The 22,828-nt window shown below is 48.8% G+C and overlaps 8 protein-coding genes across 8 annotated transcripts; 3 read left to right on the top strand and 5 right to left on the bottom strand.

The window, feature by feature from the left end:
- Positions 1 to 932: 932 nt before the first annotated feature.
- Positions 933 to 1,865, top strand: PEX2_072000 (pyrroline-5-carboxylate reductase; the record flags this gene model as incomplete). Its single annotated transcript, XM_016744470.1, has 2 exons — positions 933 to 969; positions 1,021 to 1,865. 2 exons carry the CDS (start codon positions 933 to 935, stop codon positions 1,863 to 1,865), a joined length of 882 nt encoding a protein of 293 aa, XP_016597054.1.
- A 187-nt stretch (positions 1,866 to 2,052) lies between these two features.
- PEX2_071990 (uncharacterized protein) lies at positions 2,053 to 3,045 on the bottom strand (the record flags this gene model as incomplete). The annotated part of the gene is made up of 1 exon (XM_016744469.1): positions 2,053 to 3,045. One exon carries the CDS (start codon positions 3,043 to 3,045, stop codon positions 2,053 to 2,055), a length of 993 nt encoding a protein of 330 aa, XP_016597053.1.
- A 1,237-nt stretch (positions 3,046 to 4,282) lies between these two features.
- On the top strand, positions 4,283 to 5,029 carry PEX2_071980 (uncharacterized protein; the record flags this gene model as incomplete). Its single annotated transcript, XM_016744468.1, has 1 exon — positions 4,283 to 5,029. The coding sequence occupies one exon, from the start codon at positions 4,283 to 4,285 to the stop codon at positions 5,027 to 5,029; it is 747 nt and encodes a 248-aa protein (XP_016597052.1).
- Positions 5,030 to 5,231: 202 nt separating this feature from the next.
- PEX2_071970 (DnaJ family domain-containing protein) lies at positions 5,232 to 6,658 on the bottom strand (the record flags this gene model as incomplete). The annotated part of the gene is made up of 2 exons (XM_016744467.1): positions 5,232 to 6,416; positions 6,479 to 6,658. 2 exons carry the CDS (start codon positions 6,656 to 6,658, stop codon positions 5,232 to 5,234), a joined length of 1,365 nt encoding a protein of 454 aa, XP_016597051.1.
- Positions 6,659 to 7,145: 487 nt separating this feature from the next.
- On the top strand, positions 7,146 to 7,656 carry PEX2_071960 (mitochondrial 37S ribosomal protein mS37; the record flags this gene model as incomplete). The annotated part of the gene is made up of 3 exons (XM_016744466.1): positions 7,146 to 7,275; positions 7,406 to 7,485; positions 7,558 to 7,656. The coding sequence occupies 3 exons, from the start codon at positions 7,146 to 7,148 to the stop codon at positions 7,654 to 7,656; spliced, it is 309 nt and encodes a 102-aa protein (XP_016597050.1).
- A 1,681-nt stretch (positions 7,657 to 9,337) lies between these two features.
- On the bottom strand, positions 9,338 to 11,000 carry PEX2_071950 (cytochrome P450; the record flags this gene model as incomplete). Its single annotated transcript, XM_016744465.1, has 3 exons — positions 9,338 to 9,474; positions 9,527 to 10,620; positions 10,672 to 11,000. The coding sequence occupies 3 exons, from the start codon at positions 10,998 to 11,000 to the stop codon at positions 9,338 to 9,340; spliced, it is 1,560 nt and encodes a 519-aa protein (XP_016597049.1).
- Positions 11,001 to 11,595: 595 nt separating this feature from the next.
- PEX2_071940 (Short-chain dehydrogenase/reductase SDR) lies at positions 11,596 to 12,420 on the bottom strand (the record flags this gene model as incomplete). The annotated part of the gene is made up of 2 exons (XM_016744464.1): positions 11,596 to 12,314; positions 12,384 to 12,420. 2 exons carry the CDS (start codon positions 12,418 to 12,420, stop codon positions 11,596 to 11,598), a joined length of 756 nt encoding a protein of 251 aa, XP_016597048.1.
- Positions 12,421 to 14,018: 1,598 nt separating this feature from the next.
- On the bottom strand, positions 14,019 to 22,110 carry fgnA (polyketide synthase fgnA; the record flags this gene model as incomplete). The annotated part of the gene is made up of 11 exons (XM_016744463.1): positions 14,019 to 14,909; positions 14,979 to 15,453; positions 15,511 to 15,851; positions 15,908 to 16,276; positions 16,334 to 19,485; positions 19,546 to 19,995; positions 20,050 to 20,482; positions 20,533 to 20,645; positions 20,699 to 20,912; positions 20,967 to 21,387; positions 21,446 to 22,110. The coding sequence occupies 11 exons, from the start codon at positions 22,108 to 22,110 to the stop codon at positions 14,019 to 14,021; spliced, it is 7,524 nt and encodes a 2,507-aa protein (XP_016597047.1).
- Positions 22,111 to 22,828: the final 718 nt, after the last annotated feature.

The raw sequence follows: 22,828 nt of genomic DNA, 5'->3' as shown, positions 1-22,828 counted from the left end.
TGTAAACGAGTAGTGGGGGATGAAGGGAAGAGAAAGTCTGAGATCGAAGAAGTTCCAGTCAGCCAAGTCCAAACCGCGCCTCTGCCAAGATAAGAGTGAAACAACTTACAGCCTATTATTGTACACACAAGTTATCCACGCCAAGTCCTAATGGAGTAAAAGAAACAGGGGATGACCGAAATAACTTCGGGGATCGGAAATAGCAAACTCGCCTTCTCCGATGATGACGACAACTGCGACCTGGGAGGTGGGGGAAGAGCGGGGCGATCAGCGAAGTTGAGAAAACAACAGTTGATAAATCAATGGATTCAACTCATAGGAGGGCTCAGATCTTGACAATCATAGAAGGCCTATGCGTCAAAAGAAGAGAAAGTGTACTAGAAGATAGAAGATAGAAGATAGAAGATCGAAGATAGTGGGAATCCTTGCTGCATTCGGGATGCAAAGCCAAGCCCAATCCGGAAATTTGTTATACGCCACTTTTAGGGCGAGTTTGATGCCTGAGGCAAGAATTAGGTATAAATAACATTCGGACGAGTTGAAGTCGTATTCGGTTGGAATGAAATAAATTGACCATATTTATATTCTAGGCAGCCTCGATTATGATGGAAGTACCTAGGTATATATAACACTCTAGATCCGGATGATTTCAGGAAGTAATCCATATATCCACCTAGGGACATGGAGAAAAAGCATGGAGATCATTCGATAAGGGCAATTGGCGTATCATCTCAATTTCAACTTCAGATGAAGATAAGGACCCTACTCTTAATTCTAGTAAAATCTTATAAAATGCATAAATCTCGGCATCGGCTGCCGCCAATGTCGGACACCTCACCCGAGATCCATATGAGTCAAATAGATAACCAAACCCCTCAACTCAGAACACAATTGACCTTCCATCTCTCTCGGTATATACATAAAACATCATCATGGCCTCAGGACAGACCCTCGGATTCATTGGATGCGGTAAGTAACCACAACACCTCCATAGTAAAACCACCACTAACAAACCCCAAGGTAACATGGGAGGCGCCGTCCTAAACGGCCTCCTAAAGAGCGCATTCTCAACCACAGGCACTGAAACAACCTCACCAAAGCCAATTACCCGCTTCATCGCGTGCACAAAAACAGCCAAATCCGCAGCCCGTCTACAGACAACAATCGCACCAGAGCACGAACAACTAATCAAAATCGTCTCCGACCAAACCGTTCAAACAATGCAAGAATCAGACATAATAATCCTCGGCTGTAAGCCCTTCATGGCGGAAGCCGTCCTAAGTGAAGAAGGCGTCCGCAAAGCCCTATCCGGCAAACTCGTCATCAGCATGCTCGCAGGCCCCTCATGCCCAACTCTAACGCGCCTCATCAACCCAGACCCCGACGCGGCAGACCAACCGCATCTCATGAAAGCTATCCCGAACATGGGCGCGCAGTTTGGGCAGTCGATGACGATTATTGAGACTCCCGCGTCAACCATCCCGGAGTCTATGGTTGCGGCCACGGAGTGGATTTTCAAGCATGTTGGTGCGGTAAAGTACCTAGGTTCTGAGCAGATTGGACTAGCAACTGTACTTGTTGGTGCGACGATGGCGACATTGACGTTGCCGATTGAGGGGTTGTTGGATGGGTGTGTTGCGGAGGGATTTAAGCGGGCAGATGCGATGGAGTTGGTCTTGCAGGGTATTCGTGGGTTGTCGGCTGTTTTGGAGTCTGGGCAGCATCCTGCTGTTGTTAGGGAGAGTATTTCTTCACCGAGGGGGTGTACTATTCAGACGCTTTTGAGCCTTGAGAAGGCAGGGACGAGGTCGGATTTTGCGGAGGCTATTGTTAGGGGGAACACGCATTTGAAGGAGAAAATGTAGATTTAGATTGAGATTTATGTCTAGATGGGTATACGGGCTATGCTTGTGGAGATATTAGATTCTAAAATAGAATTATACAGCCAGTGTATGTATGTGTGAACATTTCCCTGTAGATATATGATGAATAGAATATTGCACATGAACGCCCGATTTCCTAATTTAATTCATATCGCGTACTGGATTGTTATCATCCCCAGATATCATCATCATCCTTGACCAAATCATCTTCGTTCAATACTTGGAGTCCATTCCCACGCTCCTCCCGCTTCCGTTGTCGCTTTGTCACCGTGCGCCCGGGGGTAAAGGGCGTCACGGGAGTAAACGGCATGTACGGACTATATGGCGTAGCCATGCCCGTGACAGGACCCGCCCGGTTCTTTATCGGCCGTTCCAAAATAGTGGTCTTGGTAGCGGGGGCACTTTGCGGCGGGTACGCCTCACGGAACGGTAGATTTGACGGAATTGATGAAGAAGGCGAGTGAGTAGATAGTGTTAGAGGCGCGGGTGGACGGGCACGCCCCGGAGCCGGCCTGATTGCCTCGCTCGCCTGTAGCCGCGGCACCACTGGAGGAGGACCGGGGTTATAAATCCTCGGGGAAAGAGGAGGATTCTCGGGTATATAAGCCTTGGGCGTGACCACTGCTGGGGAAGCTAGTGGAGAGGAGATGGGCATGTTGCGGATAGCCAGACGCGGCGAGCGCACTTTGCTTGGATCTGGATTGGCACGGGACCCTGAGTTGAAGAGCTTGGATAAGCGGGAGCTGTTGAATCCCTTAGTAGGGGATTTCAATGGTGCCAATGGTGCCAATGAGGTATCCGAGACGTGGGAGCCGCGGTCAGTGAATGGGTTTGTAAGAGGACTGTCTGGTGATTGTGCTTGGAAATCTTGTTCACGGACGGACTGATCAACTCCAGAAGCCTTTTGGGCGTCATGTTCCATGACTGCCGCGTACAGCATTTCCATGTCATGCTGGGCTCGTTGTCGGTCGTTCGCAACGATGGACTCGTCGATGGTCAGCATGCTGCCGTTCATGGATGGCTGAGAGGGCCTGGCACTCCTGTTCAACGACCCCCAGGACTTAAATCCACTGGACTTTGGACTGGGGAGGTTGTGTGACATTGGAGAGACTGGGCTAGGATCCATGCTGATGGGAGGTCTGGGAGGCTTCAGAATTTCCATATGCAGTGTATAGTTGGAGGACTGAACTGTCCGACGCAGGCGACGTCCAACGAATATAAGTAGAGCTAGGAGGACTGCGACAAAGATCACATAGGCTCCTACAATGCTTCCAATTTGGATTGCTAGCAAGGGTTTGTCCACTGTTGGGGGTGCAGCTGACTTAGATTCACGTTGGATGTTCTGGGCCTGAACCGGTGAAGTATGTACAATCAAGAGAGTAAAAAGGACAGGCAAAAAGGAGACTACCGGGGGAGTCATTTCCAGCGCCTGGATTATAAAAGAGATAGGAGAGGAAAAGTAATAATTTTAAATGTAGGTGTAGTCACCGATCGACATTTCGAAACATCGAATCTCACACCAGGATTTGGGGTGATACATGTTCCAAAGGTGACGGGGGGCGGCAGGGGGAGGGGTCACGTATAAGATGGAAGCATAGGATGTGATGAAGTGAAGTGAAAGTCAGTGCAGGTCAAGGCATCCTGGTTAGCCTGTCGTTGGTCACAAATACGCGCCCTCATGCACGATCATCACTTGGCGGCGACCACTCACAGGGGAGAATCCGAACTCCCGCCAAAATGCTTTGCACCTAATTTAGAAACATTTTTAACTTGTGATTGAGGTATGGAGTGCATTGGAATTTTCTCAAATACATTTCAATTGGTCTAAAATAAAGCACATTATCATTTGGAAATTCTAGAATCTCCAGTTAGGGCATTCCTCGTCAAAAATCATAGTATACTCAAGTGCCACCACAATAAAAATCAATTCGTATCACTTATAATGACAAGCTTCTCTAAGAGAAAGCTTTTGAGAATCTTAGATATGAGTGACATTATTCTATCAATTATAATTTACAAGATATAATACAATGCTGTTGAGTATTTCTTAGTCGAACTAGGATATCGCGTCCACTTCATCCAAGCTTCAAAACAGGTCAAAACAAATATTCATGTTAAGCCCAGAGAATCGAAGCAAATCACTCATATCAACAAGTCAATTCGAGAAGATTCATCTCTCTCACTACAAAAGAAACACCCCAAAGCGCTTGCCCTCATTTGCTCCTTCCATATGAAGGATATATCACCGGCCCAGGTCAACCAGGCAAGATCCCCAGTATCCCCAGTGAACTCATCCTCACCATCCATCACTGTCTACCATATACAATATCGTTGCAGAAAAAAGCATTCATCACTTCTTATATCATAAAACACATTCACCAATTTGTTACAAGGCCCAGATGGGCAACAAGATCTCCGCAGTGCACGGTGTCAAGTCAGACCATTTCTACGACCAAGGCAACGCCGTCAACGAGATCTGGGTGGGAGACGTTGAAGTCATCTCGCGTTTACCCTTCGGCGATTCCGACCTCGAGCAAGCCGGCTGGCCCAAGGGAGACTTCCCAAAGATCCCGTGGCATCATTTCATCATCCCCATGCACAAGCGAGACGAAGGCAACAACATGACTGCCAAAGCTTCCTCATGGGATATGGATGGGACCTATTGTACTTGTCGGGACTGGCTACCAGAACATGGGTACCTAGGCATGTACACGAGAACCTCCGCATCTGCTGCGTATCTTATTGGGGCTTTGTTCCTTCTCCTCGCTGCCTTTCTGTGGATTTATTTTACATGCAAACTCTGCAATTCTTTCAGGGCATGGAAATGTCTACGGGAGGCATCAGTTCTCCACCCGGATCCGGTTGCGGTCAGGCGTACGGCTAATGTTGATCTTTGGATTCGCCTCGGCCAAACATACGTTGTGCTTTTTCTCTCTATCCTCAGCTTGGTGCTGGGCTTGCCGGCTCTCGCTGCTAGCACAAAGAAAATGGATGCTGCGAGCTTCATTTTGTATAATGGGTTTTGGGGTGGTCTTGGTGCCATTATCGGCGGACTCGTCATTAACCCCTTAGTCCTGCTGTGGGATGCGAGAAAGACACTACCCGCGAAGAAGAGCGACCCTGAAGATTTCCATCCAAGTCCGTGAGGGCAATGTCCAGTTATGGGGTGGGAAGTTGAATGGCCGGGAGGCGGCGCTGAAAATATCGTCTTTGTCTGTTTTCTTTTGAGTGTCATTGCTCGTCATGTTTTATGGCACATTATTCGTGTATTATTATCTTCGATATGGCCCCACGCAGGATGAACAGAAGGAAAGAGTGGAGAGTTCTTTGTTTTGGCGTTTGCTGTTTTCAGGATTTAGTGAATAAATCGCGCCACAGCTGTTTCATACCATATCCTTTCGACTGATCTTCTTCGTGAACCTGTACAGACTGCGCCATTCCCAGTGACCCAAGCTTGCTGGAAGAAACTGGCGGCACAATTGATGACGGACGCGCACGCTCGGTCGCTCGGCGTTTAATTTCTTCTGCTAGCTCAGGCGCTACCGCAGCATAGCATGCTTTGAGTTCTCGATCAAGATTGATATATGGTTTGTGGGCGGAGGCTGGAGCTTGAAGGTTGTATGAGCGTGCGAGAGTGTTGATTTGTTTCACGGCAAGTTCGTGATAAGAACGCTCAATTGCGAGGTAGTTGGGGTCTCTTAATGGTGGGAGATGGGCTAGATCCTCTGAAGGTTCATCGCCATCATTCTTAATTGTAGGTGATTGGGGTGTCTCCGACTTGGAAACTATCCGGCCATCACTGTTGATCTCCGAGACAGATGTATCTTCTGTAAACGAAGCCTCCAAATTTGCTTTCTCCGCCAACCGAGTCTCAGCTGCAGCATAGGCTTTTGCCCGCTTCATTTGTGCGTCCAAGGACCCACCCTTGCTCGCAATTAGCATCGCAGCATGTCTCCGCCAGTCCGCTCGAAGACGTTCGCGAAATCGATTGAGTTCCATGCCAAGCTGTTGTTGCTTCTCGATCCACGGCGGCACGATTTCCTGCTGTTGGATGATCTTATTCATAAAGTATTCGGTTGTATCAATGAATGCGCTGCTCGCATTGTGATCGGATTTTGTATTCACGCCTTTCCCACGACGTATTTTCTTAAATTGTCCACGCGCAATCGCATCTTCGATTCGCTCATTGGCCAGAGATGAAAGACCCGAAATCGAGATTGGCATGGAATGCGCCCCGGGCGTCAACTGCTCCCTCATCTCACGGCGCATATTCTCGCGCTCCTCTTCGGAAAATCCAGGAGCCTGACTCAGGGTGTAGGTCGAAGTACGCTCTTTCGCTTCGGCAAGTCGTTCTCCGCGAGACTTTTTAGGCTTCGGGGTGAGTTTGAGGTTCACGGGATCGGGGATTTTGTAAGGCATTCGAATTGGTTTGCTCGCGTCATCTAGCATGCGTAGAGTCGTGTCCTCAAGGCGCTCTGTTCCTGTCCATTTAGGAGCGGCGGCGTTCTCTCGTGTGCCCTGTCCTGCGGCAGACTGCGATAAGGGAACGCGGGTTAGTGGTTGTTGAACAGTAGGGTATGAGAGGGATCACATACGGGCATTTCGACTATAGAATGAGCAGCAGCATAATCACTCCTGAATGAAGAAGCGGCAATACGCTCTGCGAGCCGATTTTTCAGTTCTTCTGAGAACCCTGCTTGCTCGATGTTGCGTTGCGCAGATCGTCCACCTTCTAGCATTGCATCTTCAGTCATCTGAGCCAGACGGCGTCCCATTGGACTATCTTTTTCTTCCTGTTTTGATACATCTTTGCCATCTTTATCTTCCGTCTTAGTCGTAGGAGAGGGCGATGTTTGATTCAGGTGGCATGCTGCGGAGAACCGCCTAGATGCGGGAGCTATCGGAGCTCTAAAAGTGAATGTTGAAGAAACACCACGAAGTTGTGTTGGCAAACTGTATCCGCCAGGCATACTCAATAACTTCGCGTTAGATTTATAAAGCTTGCGACATCCGAAAGAGTGTACAGGGATTGTCAATAGGGTGGCAAGCCTTCGAGGTAGATAAAGAGAGCTGGGGGCGCGACCAAGATTAGTCATCCACCTCCGCGGAGTCGAAACTTCGGATTTTGTTTGTCGAAGATCCGTCGCCGGCGCCAGTCTACCATCGTTAATCCCGCACACGGTCGCTTCAAGGCATTTCGCCTCTTCTCGCTTCAATTGATACCCCCTGTTGCCAGTTCTACGAACCGAATAATTGCCCACCATGGCACCCAAAGGCTCCCTCTCCACCCGGCTGAACCCGATGCGTCTCAACACCATCAACCACCTCCGTGTTCGCCGGCCGAATCAGAATGAGCAGAACCCCTGCGTGGTAGTGATGTCGTCTATGCTTAGTATGTTGATCCATCTTCTGCGTCGACATTGATGCTGTCAATCTCTTGTCGCCCTGGCTTCGCTCAGATGTCGAATACCTTAAATCTTGAATTCGTGATCTGGTCACTGACAATATTGCGTTGCAAACAGACTGCTGGGCATCCGCTGGATACGGCGCAGAGGGCTGCACTGCTCTCGAGGCTCAATTGCGGAAGTGCATGGATGCACCGGTACGTTATAACCCACCGTCGTTCTTTTCCTTTATCATCAGCATCTTTCTAACGAGTTACTCCCGAATATAGAAATCCCGGGAGCAGAAGAAGAACACCGTCAACTACCACCTCATGAGAATGTACCCCAAGGTTGTTGGCCCCCGGAAGAAGGATGGTGTTCTCGGTTAAAATGTTCATTGCACGACTGGATTATTCGCGATTGTCTATCCGGACTTGGCAGCAGAAGCGAGTTGTCCTGGAGTTTTGGGTTTCTTTTTGATACGTTATTACGCGAATACTCGGGCCATTCTCAGGATCTGCTGATTTGGTCTGCTTATTTTGCATCAGAGGCTATGGGAGTTGGCTTTAACTCATATGTACAGTATACAACTATGTGGGATATGGAATCACCTGTCAAAACAATTGATTAACTCTTATTCCATTATACTCATGCATTTATGGATACTTCACGTAACAAGGAGACGGTGAATTGGAGGCCAGCAATGTGAATGCTTTGCTTTCCCTTGATTCCTATACATATCGATTCCCATCCCCGATGTGGATTATGGCTGAGGTGAACTGTCTGCGCTAGCAGGTTTATGGGGGTTTATCTTATATACCCCCGTGATAAAATGCTCATTACTACATGTGTACCTAAGAAGCACTGTGGCGAATATGGAAGGAGCGATCTGGGTTGTCCATAAGGACACCCACCTGACAAGATATCTATTCTTCCCACCAACTATCCTCGTCCAATGGTCATCCTTTGGCATTGGGCCTGACTCCATATTCTTTTCAAGGGAACTTGCTACAAACGCCAAAATACCGGGCTCGGCTTGAGCCTTTCACTATTTGTGTTCAAAACGCGACCCAGAGGTAAGATATTTCTCCTATTCACTATGAATTGATACTATAGTATCCAGAGAGTTTCAAGTCTAATTCTATTGAATCATATACAGTCCACACATCTCGAGGCCCTGTGGTCATACTACAGATGACTGATCGCTTGCACTCAAACGCCAGTGGCGATCAGTCACCAGAACAAAACCTCAACAGCAGTTATCACGGCTATGAGGTGGTACGAACAACTCTGTGGGATATCGTCCATGGTGAAGATTGTTAGTCGATGGTTGGCCGCCTATTGCATCGGATACAATTCCCAGACCCTCCTCCACTCCACCCTTTGAACTCTACAACTGAAAATCTTACCCTTAAGGGACTGAGATCAGGGAGGCGTTTGCCGAACCTATGAAGGGAATCGCAAGCCCAACATGCCTCGAACTTGATTTCCCGTAGGCTTTCGGGCCTGTTTTACGCTGTTTGGTGTCAGTATGCACCATTTGCAGCCTCCAACTATCGTTGTTCTACCGACCCCCGGAGCTCATTATCGGAGCTTAGTGGGTGAGAAGAAAACTCCCAGGACTTGGAACCAGCCAGGGGTGGATATGCCGAGGCCTTGCCAGGCCACGGCAGGCATTGTAAAGAGAAGAGATGATCGGTATCTCGTTCTATCCTGCTGCTCGCCGCCCATGTTGAGTCCTATGACGCAAGGAACTCAGCTTTGGGAATTCATTTTTGAAGTGGTGAAGAAAATTCCAAACGGGTTAAAGTTCTAGACTTATCCCAAATTGTTTGGGGCCTCCTTTGAGGTCATTCTGCATGAGATGATGACATGGATACTATTCTTAGCCTAGCAAATTGCACTCAAGACTACTATATGAACGAGCCAGGAAGCTAATGTCCCGTTATTCTTGTCACTTGGTCTTTCAGATACAATAATGATGCCTTTCCTCCGATCAAATTAATTCTACTCTGAGTTCATACTACCTGTAGCAATAGCTGCGCGTACAATGTTCCCTCCATAGACCTCTCAGACAGACTCGAACTTAAGTATCAGTTTATCGCCCGTGGGTTTCACAGTGTAGGCGTCAATGGCTTCAATATTCTCATCGTCGACAATGGTGGTGCGGAAGTTGGTGTAAATCGCAGCCACGGCCAATTTCATTTCTACCCAACGGTAATCAGCATGATTCAATAGATCACATTCCTCAATACATACCTTGCAGTGCAAGATTACTTCCCACACACATACGTCCTCCACTCCCAAACGCCCAGAACCACCGGCGTTTCTCTTCCAGATCAGCAGGCGAGTTTTCAGCTTCCAGCCAACGCTTCGGCTCCCAAGTTTCCGGCTCTGGAAATACCTCTGGGTTGCGGTGTAGTGAATATGCTTGCGCATTGACTCTGGTATTAGGTGGTATATCCGCATACCCGGCTAGAGTGCACGACGGGGACGGCGTCACCCGAGGCTGAATGCCAGGGATCGGAGCATGAAGTCTCAAGGTCTCTGTCACGATCGCTTCCAACAGTGGCAGGTTATCAATTGACTTGGCTGGTGGCAAATCGGCTGTCTTTGGATACGAAACCGGGGGACTCAGAGTAAGTAGCTCCTCTCGGAGCTTGTCCTGCACTTCTGGGTGTCGGGAAAGTTGCCAAAACAGATATGTGAGGCCAACAGCACTGGTTTCAAAGCCAGCAGTCAGCTGGTCGTACAACTCGCAAGCGATATCGAGTCGCTGCTGTGCCTTGTCTGGTTTTGCTTCTCCATTCTTTGTGGAATGTTTGTCCAGGGATTGTTTCAACTGTTTGTAGACAGTTGGCTCGATGCCTGGCACGGAAGATGAAATTATTTGCTCCGCTCTATCGCACAAATCCAGGGCCCAAGAATCAAGCATCGCATTGGCTTCGTCGCAGTATTTGGGTATCACGCGAAGACCAATCCGTCTCAGCCATCCATCCAAATATGGGACTTCCTGGGCATAAAACTCGAACGGCTTTCGGCACATGTAGAGATGAAGCCAGTGCTTACGGACCGAATCATCTTGCAGGTAATTAGTGCCATTGTGCAAACCGAATAGATAGGAGGAGACGAAGTCCATTGTCAGTCCCTGGTTTAGATCATGCATATCGACGGATTTGCTAGTCGTTGCCGCTTCGTGAAGAATTGGGAGCAGTCTATCGAAAATGACTGCATCTGAAACTAATTTCATATGAGGGGATGTCTGCAGAGTCGATTTGGAGTATATATTGGACAACATCCTTTTCCGAGTTGAATGTGTCTTGCTTCCTGTCATGGTGAACATGCTCACTGTTCTGTTTGATGGTGAGTTACTTTGCTTACTCTAAATCGGTGTTGATACTAACCCAAATGATGCGAAGACTCGTGGATACCAGTCATGCTTCTCAAATCCGCCAGCATAAACTGACTTAATTCCTCCCTCGACACAATTAATCGAGATCTCTGATGGTCCTAGCCTAACGATGGGACCGAGTCTCTCGTGTGCGGCCTGAATTGTGCGGTTGTTTCGGCTTGTGAATCGCCTCCATAGCATCCATACCGGCGAGATGGAAGCGCTCCAGTGCACGTTGGGGATCTTCGACAGCGGTGAAAGAAACGCTGGGTAAATTAACACTTTGTAAAACACAATACCAGCGAAAAATGCAGCCGCCAGGGCAGTGATCGAATATGTCATTGTGAACTCCGGAAAGCTTGTTATTTCCGTCCGTTGTAGTAGATATTTAGTGAAAATCCAGATGCTTCGTAGGCATAAGAAGAGCGGTTTGTAGATCTCTCCGGACCTCGGGGTTGTATACAATGGAGATTGCCGACACCGCTATGTCACTAGCTGTTAGCCCAGCCAGCGCCCATCCGTGTATTACAGGTGGTGCCGAGCGTGATCCCTAATTGCAAGATTAACCTATAGGCCCCATATCGTTTGAGTTCCACTCACTCTGATTCGTTATGTGTTTGCCGACAGTGAATATTTAGGTAATGGCAATCGGCGAATATTGCGCCAAGTGGTCAATGCGAGCTACAGGCATACGGTATCTATATGGATGGATGTTCGATAGGAAAACTGTCTTGTCATCCCCGCGAAAGCGATAAGGAGATAAGCGTGACATATTCCCGAGGTCAGCTAAGGGTTCCGCCGCTTCGTACTGCTGGCAGTAAATTTGTAAGCATGCCAGGCCCTATATTTTTGCATTTTGATGAATTAAATACGCTAATATGACATAATTTATATTCTATACAGCTCAATATATACCCCTGACCTAATATAGAGAGAATTACCAAGGAGAAACTCCATACTCTCCCAGCACCCGGCCAACATCGGCATCCTTTTCTCCCTTGACAACGGTCGCAATGCGCTCACCACCCTGAGCAGGTGTGGCAGCACCACGATCGAGCAACGACTGGGCATTACCAGTGAAGTTGGTCCCACACAGACCGGGGTCCGCACCATGGACTTTGAACCCTTCTTTTTGCAGACTGTTCCAGTAGAGTACAATGAGCATGTTCAAGGCTGCCTTGCTGGATCGGTACTCGAAGCCATTGCCGCTGTAATACTTGGAGGTCGGGTCGGCAGCCTGGGAGACTGAGCCAACGCTGGACGAAACGAATACCAAGCGGCGCTCTTCAGACTTGCGCAATAGATCGAGGAAGGCCTCTGTCATGCTGAGAGAACCAACAACGTTGGTGTCCAGCACCTTGCGGTATTCCACTCGGGAAGGCGGGTTCGCCAGCGAAACGATGCCTGCATTGTTGACGAGGATGTCCAGACGGCCGTAGTCTGCAGCTACTTTCTCCGCGGCGGCATCAACAGATTTGTCCTCAGTGACATCGAGCTCAATGGTTGACACGGTTCCCTTCAAATCGGTCTCGGCCTGTAGCTTTTTCACGGCTTCTTCTCCGTTAGACAGTTTACGGCTGCCAAGAATGACATGGTAAGAGGCCGAGGTACGCAGGAGGTTCTTGGCTGTTTCATATCCGATGCCCTGGTTTCCACCTGTATCAAAGCCCAGCGTGTTAGCTCCAATATTGGTTTGAGGGGTATGATCAAGCAGATCTTAATTACCGGTAATAAGCACGATCTTCTGAGATGCGGTCGCCATTGTGATAGACAAAGCGGTAGAATAAAGTGGTCACCTGACAATCCAACAGCTATCAAGACTACTTTCAAGGATTTGATCAACAGAGGTTGTGGTAAGACTGCGGGAGCTTAAAAGAAGCTTTATACGTTATAAATGCCCATCGGATATAAGAATGTCTGCCGGACTTATGGTGTAGGTCTCATCATATCAAACAAAGACATGCTATCCCCTGAGATCAAATCCCTGCCTCCCAACTCCGAGATAGGAAACTTATTGGCTCTTACATATTGGTCGCACTGGGACCAACGCAGGACCGCACCGCACTGCCCAGCTAAGTCCGTTAACTCCGATACAACATCCAATATCCACACACGTACACGTACATCTACCCCAGACTCGTCTTTGTTACACGTTTCTTGGCCTCTAAGATGCGCTCTTGGGTTGATCCTAGGATGATCCCGGGGCCGCCTTGCCCCGCCTTGCCCCTTTTTCTGTCTTACATCGCAAACCATACCAGGCAGCCCATATTGTTTGGCCCCAAAATTAAGAGATTTTCATATTGCAGCATGCAGGACCATACTAGAAGGCGCAAACTCCAGCTTTTTGCGTGGCTAGCTGCTCAATTAGTTATTTTAGCTGCTCTTTTCTTTTGGGGCACGAGTAATGCTCCTACAGTAATCTCACACTTACGAGGTGTTGCTTCCTAAGGATTTCCATGGCTGATACATACGTTACTCTCTAATTCACGTTTATAATACACTTATAAATAGTTAATGGAAGTTCGTTTAGCTCATAAGAAAAGTGTATACTGTTCTATAATTCGATCTACGTCGTGGGTAGCTCCAACGTTCTCTCAATCTTTGCCAACGAGCCGCAATCATAATGAAGCTCGGCTATATATTATATCTCTTCCTTTCTGCTGAGCTCTCGGCTGGTCAATCATTCTCGAAACCGAGAAGTAGTTCGTTCGGGGTAGCAGGTCAGAACCAGACCTTTGACTATGTCGCATGTTCTATTCACTCTCCAGCTTCTTTAGCATGGAAATCATCACTAACACAACTTTCCATATCGATAGATTGTGGGCGGTGGACTGGCTGGCCTAGTAGCGGCTATGCGACTCTCGGAAAGTGGGAAGTACTCCGTCGCAGTACTCCTGTGCAAACCAAAAATATACATCTCATCAAAACATTAAGATTAATAGTATCTCAACTTCTACTGGTTAGATTTTATTCAAAATTAGAATATATACATATATAGCCATTAGTATTCTAAATTCTAAAATTTGAATCTCTATATCATAAGTAGAAGGTTAGAATACAACGATTATTAGATGCTGGGTAAACCCCCCTTAATGGGCGGGTTAGGTTGGGCTTTGCGGAACGCTACTGAAGACATGACCCATCTTCTAAAAGACAACGAGGGATGCTTACGGGCCAAGCTAACGAAAGCCCCCTTTTCCGGACAGCTTGCAGGAACTAGCATTTAGAGGAGCACAGAGTCACCGGAGAACTCTTTTATTCTAGAGACTGTGTAATAAGCCTTTGCCAAAGAGCAAAAAGGCCAATAGCAGTAACCAACCCGAATTTAAATCTATCACTCAAGCAAAAGAAGGACCGTGTCTACTTGCACTCACCAATGTACAAGGCCCGTAGATGTTTCGCAGCTAGCGATCCCAATGCCTCAATCGACCCAGTCGACATAATCTCCAAGATGCTGATTTGAAGTCCAAGTGTCAACTTCAACCAACGATGAAGCCCAATAGCCATGAGAGAATCCAAGCCAATTTGCTTCAGTGAGACAGCGATTTCCAAGTCCTCTTCTGATTTCAGCATAAAGCTGTAAATCTTGCGACCAATCTCAGTTGCCAGATAAACCACGGATCCGTGGCGCTCCAATATGTCAGGGTCGTTACTGACATTAGCCAAGAATTGCTTCAATTCGTTCGAGCTTCCTCGGCCGCTTTCAACCTTTTCAACACTGTTGTGATAGAAGCCCATACGGCGATCCCGGCGCCAGTTTGTGCGGGTGTTGGTGTCGTTGAGATCTTCCGCGGACTTCAAACCCATCACAATTTGTCCAGGGTTCTTCCAGCCTGTCTTGAGATCCTCTGGCCGAGTCACAGCAATGGGGCGCGAAGTCAATATAGACAACTCCATGAAATCCAGCAGCTCGCTCTCGCCAAGGAAGTAGAGACCCTGGGCTTTCATGTTCTTGCGCGCGAGTTGGTTCTCTGCGACAAATCCCACACCGTCAATGGGACAGATGTTCAGTACTGAGGCTGGCAAGGACAGGGACCGCCGCCACTGGCAGAACGCTTCGAGATACGTGTTGGCAGCACTGTAATTTCCTTGACCGGGCTGCTCAACGACAGTAATCACCGAGCTAGCAAGCACGAAGAAATCAAGGGCGTTTCCTTCCTTGAACGCTTCGTGAATATTCCACGCCCCGGTGACCTTAGGAGCGTTCGCCGCGAGCCAGTCGGAATGTGCCATGTTAGCGATTGGCGAGTCCTAAAACATCTACTGTTAGTCTACTTTCCACGAAATAAGGGGGAAATATGGGGTAGTCAGATTATTTACCTTGAGCACCATAGCTAGGTGGATGACACCTCGAATAGGATTTGGTGCCTTTGAAATTGCTGCATTGATATCGTCTGGCGACTCTGCTTTACCGGGCACAATAGTGACTGTGCAACCGGTGCTCTCTAGTTCCCGGAGGAAATTCCAATTCTCTGGTGATCCAGCGCCTCGAGACAGGAAAACGAGAGAGCGCGCGCCTCGTTCAACCAGCCATGTCGAGATCACTTTTCCGAGGCCCCCTAGGCCACCAGTAAGTAAATAGGATGAAGCTGGGTTCAATTGTAATTTCGTAGCTTTGGGAAGACTTGAAACGACTGAGAAATCCGACGGCACATTGATTACAGCTTTCCCGATGTGATCACGGTTTTGAACATGACGGAAAGCATCTTGAGCCTTTCCAGCCTCAAATGACGTGAGCGGATGAAGAGGTTGAATGTGGCCAGTCGAGTAGAGCTCAACCATTTTCGTTAGAATCCTGTAGAGCTAGTCAGATATCCGTTTTGGTCAAACGAAGGGATAAATAAATACTCACATTTTCACTCGCTGTGGTCGCAACTGAGCGAGATGAGTCATATCCACGCAGCAGTAGGAGCGATTCAACAAGAAGTTGTTCATCTGCAGTTTGCCAAACTCCGTGCCATCCTTCTTCCCGAGCTCGATCATCTTACCGAACTCTGCAACGCAGTCCCATGACGCGTGTAGCAGTTCACCGGACAGTGAATTGAGAACTATGTCAACACCGCGAGTTTTTGTTACTTGCATCAATTTGGTTGCAAAAGAGGCATCGTGGGAGTGGAAAATATGATCGCGAGGAACATCAAAGTTTGACATGAGATACTCCACCTTTGCATCACTGCCAACAGTCACATAAATCTGTGAAAATTGTCAGTTTCAACACGTCTCGAACTACAAAATCTCGCAATGAATACCTCTGCCCCAAGCATTCGACAAATCTGAATTGCAGCATGACCCACGCCTCCAGTAGCAGAGTGGATCAGGACTGACTGGCCCTTCTCTAGTTGACCAATATTGATCAAGGATTCGATCACTGTGGCATAGCAGATGGGCATCGTGGCCGCGTCTTCGAAGCTCAGACTATCTGGGATCTTCTGAACCAGGTTTGAAGGAACGGCGACAGCGGTCTTTGCGCAGGCAAACGGTGGCATTGCCAGAACACGATCTCCAATCAACATATCCGTAACATCTGCACCTATTTTCCGGACAACGCCGGCGACTTCAAGCCCCAAAGGGACTTCGTCTTTGCCAGAACGCAAAATTCCCATTGCATACAGGATGTCCTAGTCGTATTGTGAGTGAATGGTTCTTGGGCTTTGGGAGTTGGTCAGTCGCCTTACCTTGAAGTTGAGGCCAATGGCCCGAGTGTCGATGAGAACATCGCCGCTCTGCACCTCGGGCTCGAGGGGCTCTTGAGCCCATTGCAGTGTGTCTAGTTGGCCAGTGGTCACAATGTTGAGCGATTTGATGCTCGACACGCCTTCTTCGACTTCCGATTGAGATATTTCTTTTCCGACCAAAAAAGGCCGATAACGACTGACCTTGACTATCCCTTCGTCGACGACATATTCTTTGTCGGGACTCAGCAGTTCATTGTCTTCGGAATTGATGATCTTCTTCCAAACACCCAGTACCAGCTTTGAGAAATCTCTCTCATCTTGGCTGATCTCCAAGGTGTAAAAAGGCACTGTGGACTCGGCACGGATAGATCGGGCAACACCAATGGCCTGACCCGATCGAGGGTCTTGACATTTCATTTGCGTCGGTCGGAGTACCCAAAGAATGGTTGGATTCGCGGTGTCTCTGTTCAGAGCGTTCTGGAAAGCCGCAAGGCGCTCAGAAGACAAATCTTCGAAGAAAGATCCCTCGAGGTCGAGGAGTGAGATGACCTCCTGATCTGCGGGGGGTGTTTCATACAAACTGCAGACCGTAGTGGGCACGCCTGCAAGTATAAGGTCATCAATGAAACGTTTGCTAATACCATTTTCGGGCATGTCGCAAAGAATAGTGACGGGTCGAGGTGTGGTTGGTTCCACTGCATCAGTGAGCGGCTTGCTTGACACAATGGCGGCGCAGTAGTGGTAAGGTGCTTCAGCATCGCAGATAGAAGTGTCGACGCCGCTGAATCCAGCTGCCTTGAGCTCATCATCCCAACGTTCAACTGGGACATAGGGCTCATAGGGCCGCCCGTCTGCCTTGCCAAGCCACCAGCCGGAGAAGTTGCCAAATACAAAGTTCGGAGTTCGTACGACGGCACAGAGCTCTGTCAAAACAAGAAGGCCACCGAGGCGAAGCAAAGTTTGCAGGTTTCCCAGCGTCTCATTCAGTGATGGTGTAGCATGAACGACGTTCGGAGCAAGAATGATGTCGTAAGTTCCCGCCTCGAATCCTTGCTCGATGGGTGATTTGGAGATATCGAAGACCCGATAATCCATGTTCGGAGCATACCCGAACCGCTCCTTTGCCTGTGGGAAGAATCCGGCAGAAATATCCGTGAATGAGTAGAGCGAGTAGCAAGGGATTGCATCCGGTCGGATCAGCTCCCTCAGAATTGTCTCCGTGGTGCCACCTGTTCCTGCGCCAACCTCGAGAACACGCAGTGTTGGCCTAGAGTGACAGAGAAGCCGGAAGAATTCTCCTTTGCCAAAGCTCATGGAGTTGTAAATATAGGTTAACACATCGTCTTGCATCAGGATATTCAGGGTATCGCCTTCACCCGTAAAGATCCTTTCACAGTTGTCGTAGATGCGTTTGATGCCGATGACCATAGAACCCTTGGTGGAGATCCCAAGGAGTTTCTCCTCTAGCTCATTGATGAGCTTTGCCCGCGCTGGGGACGACATCACGACAAACTTCCGGGCTTCTATGCCAAGTAATGGGTAGGTACCATCTGCGGCACGTTTGTTCTCCATTTCGAGCCAGTCTCTAAACTGCTCGAAATGAGGCTGGCAAGCCTTTAGATGCCGAACCCGAATCGCGGTCTCCAACATGCAAAGAAGTGTCATCTCTTCCTGCATCCAAGTTTCCTCTTTGATACTCTGCGGAGGATTGAACAGTTTCGAATGGTCAGCAAGGTCAAAGTCCTGGTTCCATTCAAGGCGAGCAGCAGCGTGTGGCTCCAAAGAAGTGGTTTTGGCGCTGTTATCCATTGAAGTCAGTTGTAGTCCACGCAGCTGCAACGCTGGCTTGCCGTCAACCATGCAGTCAACAGCAACATCGTTGTGTCCATTGCTCCAGGCGACGGCTTGCATTTCTCCCGAGCTCTGAGAGACGGTCAGATCTTCGATAGTGGTCGGTACACGAAGTTGCCCAAAGTTCCTTCCGATACCCTTGGCCATGGCCACCAGGAGGAGTTGAAGGCAGGCATCAATGGATGCAGGGTGGAAGGGGAATTGATCCTTCTTGTATATAGGACTCGTGATCATGGCCGCTGCGAGATTTTGTGTTGTCGAAGATGTGATTTGAGAAAGACCTTGAAAGTGAGGCCCGTACACAATACCAATATCTGCCATGGCTCGGTACCATCGACTTCTTGGGATTTGTCGTGCAAGTTCCCCTTCGGGGGCTTTGCTATTGGGGATCACGTCATTGATAGCCTTGGCCTGCCCTTGACAGTTCTGGATCCAGGTAGAGCCAGAAAAGGAGCTGATGGTAAACTCAAACCACTCGGAGTTCACAGAATCAGAGATCTTGAGTGGTCGAAGAGTAGTGACAATTTCGACGGGTGCGCTATCTGAAAGAACCAGAGCTGATTGTGCAATTGCATGTTTGATGCGGTAGCCCCCTTCGATTCCAGTGAGCTGTCGCACAGCTTCACCCGCCATTGATATGTATCCGGCAAATGGGAAAACAACATCATTAACAATTTTATGGTCGGCGATCCAGGGCTCATCATCAAGGGAGAGCTGATTTCTCCATACAGGTTCGAGCTCGGTTGTTTCCGGCACGCGAAGGCCGAGCATTCCGTGATGACCAGTACCGCGAAGACGCCACTCTTTTGACACGCGAGCTTCATACCAGTATGGGCCGGTGTGTTTCCAGGCATAGCGAGGAAGGTCCGTGAGCGCCCTCCCAGCCGGGAAAACCATGCGTTCTTCCATGGATATGCCGCTCTGATAGAGCTGGCCGAGGGCAGCCAAAGCACTGGCTTGACAATTCTTGCCCCGAAGCATAGTTGGAACGTAGTTACAAAGCAATCCTTGTGTGGAACAAATCTGGCGCAGTGGCCCAGCTAGGGTGGAATTAGGACCGATTTCCAAGAAGAGATTGTTTGGCTGGTGCTCCAGAATGTGCTGGACGGTAGCATTGAATCGAACTTGGCAAGTCAGGTTGGACTGGAAGTATTTTGGCCCCAGTTCATGTCCATCATTGATAACCTGTCCCGTTACAGAGGACCAGAACTTGACTCTAGGGTTTTCGCGGACTAAGTTCTGCTGTTGGATCTCAGTCTCGAGAAACTTCCTGTACTTGTCGCCCATATTGTTCATGTGGTCTGTGAGATATTAGATCCCAATCTGAAGATCGTAGCTGAGAACAAGATATCGAAACTCACGAGAATGATACGCCATGTCCACTTTGAGCTGTCGTGTCAATATATCTGGATTGTCCCGCTTGATGATTTCCAGGACAGTTTGCAATGGTGCTACGTCTCCAGATAATGTAACACTGTTAGGACTGTTGTCACAGGCAATGACCACTCCGTCTATGAGGTAGGCGGCGGCTTGCTCAGAGCCCAGACCAACCGCTGCCATACCACCCTCTTTGCTCTGATCTTTGGTCACATAGCCACGGTAGTAGGAACACAAAAGAGCTTCGATTAATGACAGAGCACCACTTGCATAGGCTGCAGCAATTTCACCACTGGAATGACCGACAACAGATTGTGGTTCAATGCCAGTTCTCCGCAGGCGATTGACCATCGCGATTTGAATGGCGGTCGTCAAGGGTTGAGCAAGCTCTGCACGGCCTAATTGGCTGGTCTCGACCGGTTTGAGTAGCTCCTCTAAAATATGGCGTTAATCATGTGGTTTATGAGAAATCTCGGGGTCGACGCTACCTTTCAAAGACCAACTTGGTGGGAATTGCGATGATTGAAGAAGTCGATCCATTTCTTCAATGTCCTCTCGAAACAGCTTGTCGGATAGGATCAACTCATGACCCATCTGCGGCCATTGTGCTCCCTGTCCACTGAATACCATCACTATATTTGGTGTATGGGCAGGGGCCTTGACGGAGGGAGACACCTCGATACCGGCTGTTTTATCGGCGATCAAGTACGCGCGAAACGGTAATCGTTCTCGGTGAAAGGCTAATGTGTATGCTAAATCATTGATGGCTTTTGGATTCGTCTTCATGTAGTCATGAATGAGCTCGGTGTATTGTCGAGCGGATTCCTGCGTGTTTGCAGAGACGATAACCACTTGACAATCATCGCCTTCATTGCGCGCCTGGTTCCGCGATTGAACGCGTTGCGCGGATTCCAGAATAACCTAAGGGTCGTTAGGTTATGGAGTAATATACTGAGTATGCTGCTACTTACATGAGCATTGGAACCTCCAATACCGAAGGAGTTGATGCTAATTCTTCGTTCGCGGTCCTCGGGCCAGGCTGTTGGCTTGATGGGAACCTTCAAGTTCTTCTCAACGAAGGGGACTGACAATCATTAGCCCCAGCATGTCTCAAATTGAAATATATTCTCGACTCACTCTTAGGATTCGGCGTGTTGAATTTGATGTTGGGTGGAATGACGCCGTGCTCCAGTGCCAATACGGCCTTGATCAGACTTGTCACGCCCGACGCGCCTTCGGAGTGACCCACATTGGGCTTGACAGAGCCAATGTAAACACCCGAAGCACCAAACACTTCGCCCACCGCGGTTGTTTCAAGGGGGTCGCCGGTTGCTGTTCCTGTCCCATGACACTGAAGTGTGTGAGTATTTAGTTTCTAAGAAAACCTTGCAGATGCTCCACTTACCTCAACAAAACCTGTCAGTGACGGGTCAAGATGCGCGTCAGTATACACTTTCCGCATCAACGCTTCGTGACTTTTCGAATTCGGCGTCATCAACCCCTCGCTCTTCCCGTCACTGTTTGTGCCTGTGTTGCGAATGATGGCTCGAATTGGGTTACCATCGCGAATGGCATCATCGAGGTCTTTGATGTAAACTGCAGTGACAGCCTCTCCTCGGGCGAATCCGTCGGCCTTCGCATCAAATGTTTTGCAAGATCCATCTGCAGCCAGAATACCCTCCTGGGTCATTGCTGCCGTGGTAGTAGGACCAATGATCAGATTGCATCCAGCTACAATGGCACTCTTACAGTCCCCGTATTGGATAGCTCGACACGCCTCGTGAAGCCCGACTAGTGATGCAGAGCAACCAGTCTTGACAACCATACTGTGGCGCAATTTCTGTTAGCCCTGATACCCAGCACAAAGCAAACACTCTTGCTTACCTAGGGCCTTTAAGATCATATTCGAAAGAGATGCGATTGGCAAGCATGAGGTCGCCATGTCCTGTCATAATATATCCTCCTGCATGCTGGTTCTCCTTGGCGCTCATCTGGAGCCAGTCCTCGCCAAAGGTACCGACATAGCAACCGATTGATTCTCCTCTGAAATTAGCCTCGCCCGCATTTTCCAACACCTCGCGTGCAACCTCAAGGAGCTGACGCTGTTGAGGGTCAGTCCGCTCCAGCTCGGTTTTGGTAAAGGTAAAAAAGGATGTATCCAGGGCAGTCAAGTCGTCCTCTATGAAGTAGCCGAACTGCGTCTTGATAGCTCCCTTGTGGCCAGTCCGGTCTGTGAACCCTTGTGCGTTGTATCGGTCTTGCGGGATTGGGCCTCTCGTGTCCTTTCCATTTACAAGAACGTCCCAAAAAGCACCGCTGTCGTGAACTCCGCCTGGAAGACGCATGGCCATTCCACAAATTGCGATCGGCTTTGGCTCAAACCCCGACTTTGGGTCAATTCCGTTAATTGCAGTGGTGACAGCTCCATCTGGAATCTGATGTTTTGCTTCGTGCCCCATGGATACTGAGGTCTTCTCGAGCTTGGATGGATAGCCGTTTTCCCCGACCGCCGGGGCTTTTCCGACATCTTCGACAATAGATGGAGCCATTTGCTTGAGATATGAGGGTGTCCTGTACACCGGATTCTAAGTGATATATGAATGCAATCTCCTTGAGGGCGAGAGAGGTTCTATTGATGGCTCGCTTTTCACACCGGAGATGGATACAATTATATTTCTCATTATCCTGCAAATAATATCTCTGTCACCCCCCCCCCTCCCCTTAATCGGTGACTTTTTCACGCCGCAGGACCAGACTCGGACCATTGTCGATTCTCATTCCTTATCTTGGGGCGATCCTTCAATTCCAAGCGGCTCGGAACATGGGATCCAACCCCTGCCACCTTTACTCATCTTCAATTGTAGAAGGCAGTGTAAATGACGAATTTTTATGTTTCATACTCCGTAAATGTAGCAAGGCTTGTGTCTGCCGAGGTAAGTCTGATTTAGCAAGGCCCTTGGTAGCAACAAATTGATGTGGCTTAGTTGGCCCCAGTTAAATTTTGGCCTCAGTGAGTCGATCCTTTGGTTGTTGCCTTCAGCAGCCTCTCCTGTGCCAATAAAAGGTTAGGGTTGGCCAGATTGCTAAGAACTGCGGGGGGACAGATCATATTCTACAACTCCCTCCAACAGTTCCCTGGGGTTCTTTCTTCTTCTTTGGAATGCTTTGATTTGGCTTATTGGCTTCACGGCCTTGGAAAGGGTTGTCAATGACTCGTTAGCTCAAGTCTGACTTACACAATTTGTTGTAGGCATAGGTCGCTGAGAG

Source organism: Penicillium expansum, assembly GCF_000769745.1.
Source record: "Penicillium expansum strain MD-8 chromosome Unknown contig238, whole genome shotgun sequence".
NCBI lineage: Eukaryota > Fungi > Ascomycota > Eurotiomycetes > Eurotiales > Aspergillaceae > Penicillium > Penicillium expansum.
This window is presented reverse-complemented; position numbering and strand designations above follow the sequence as displayed.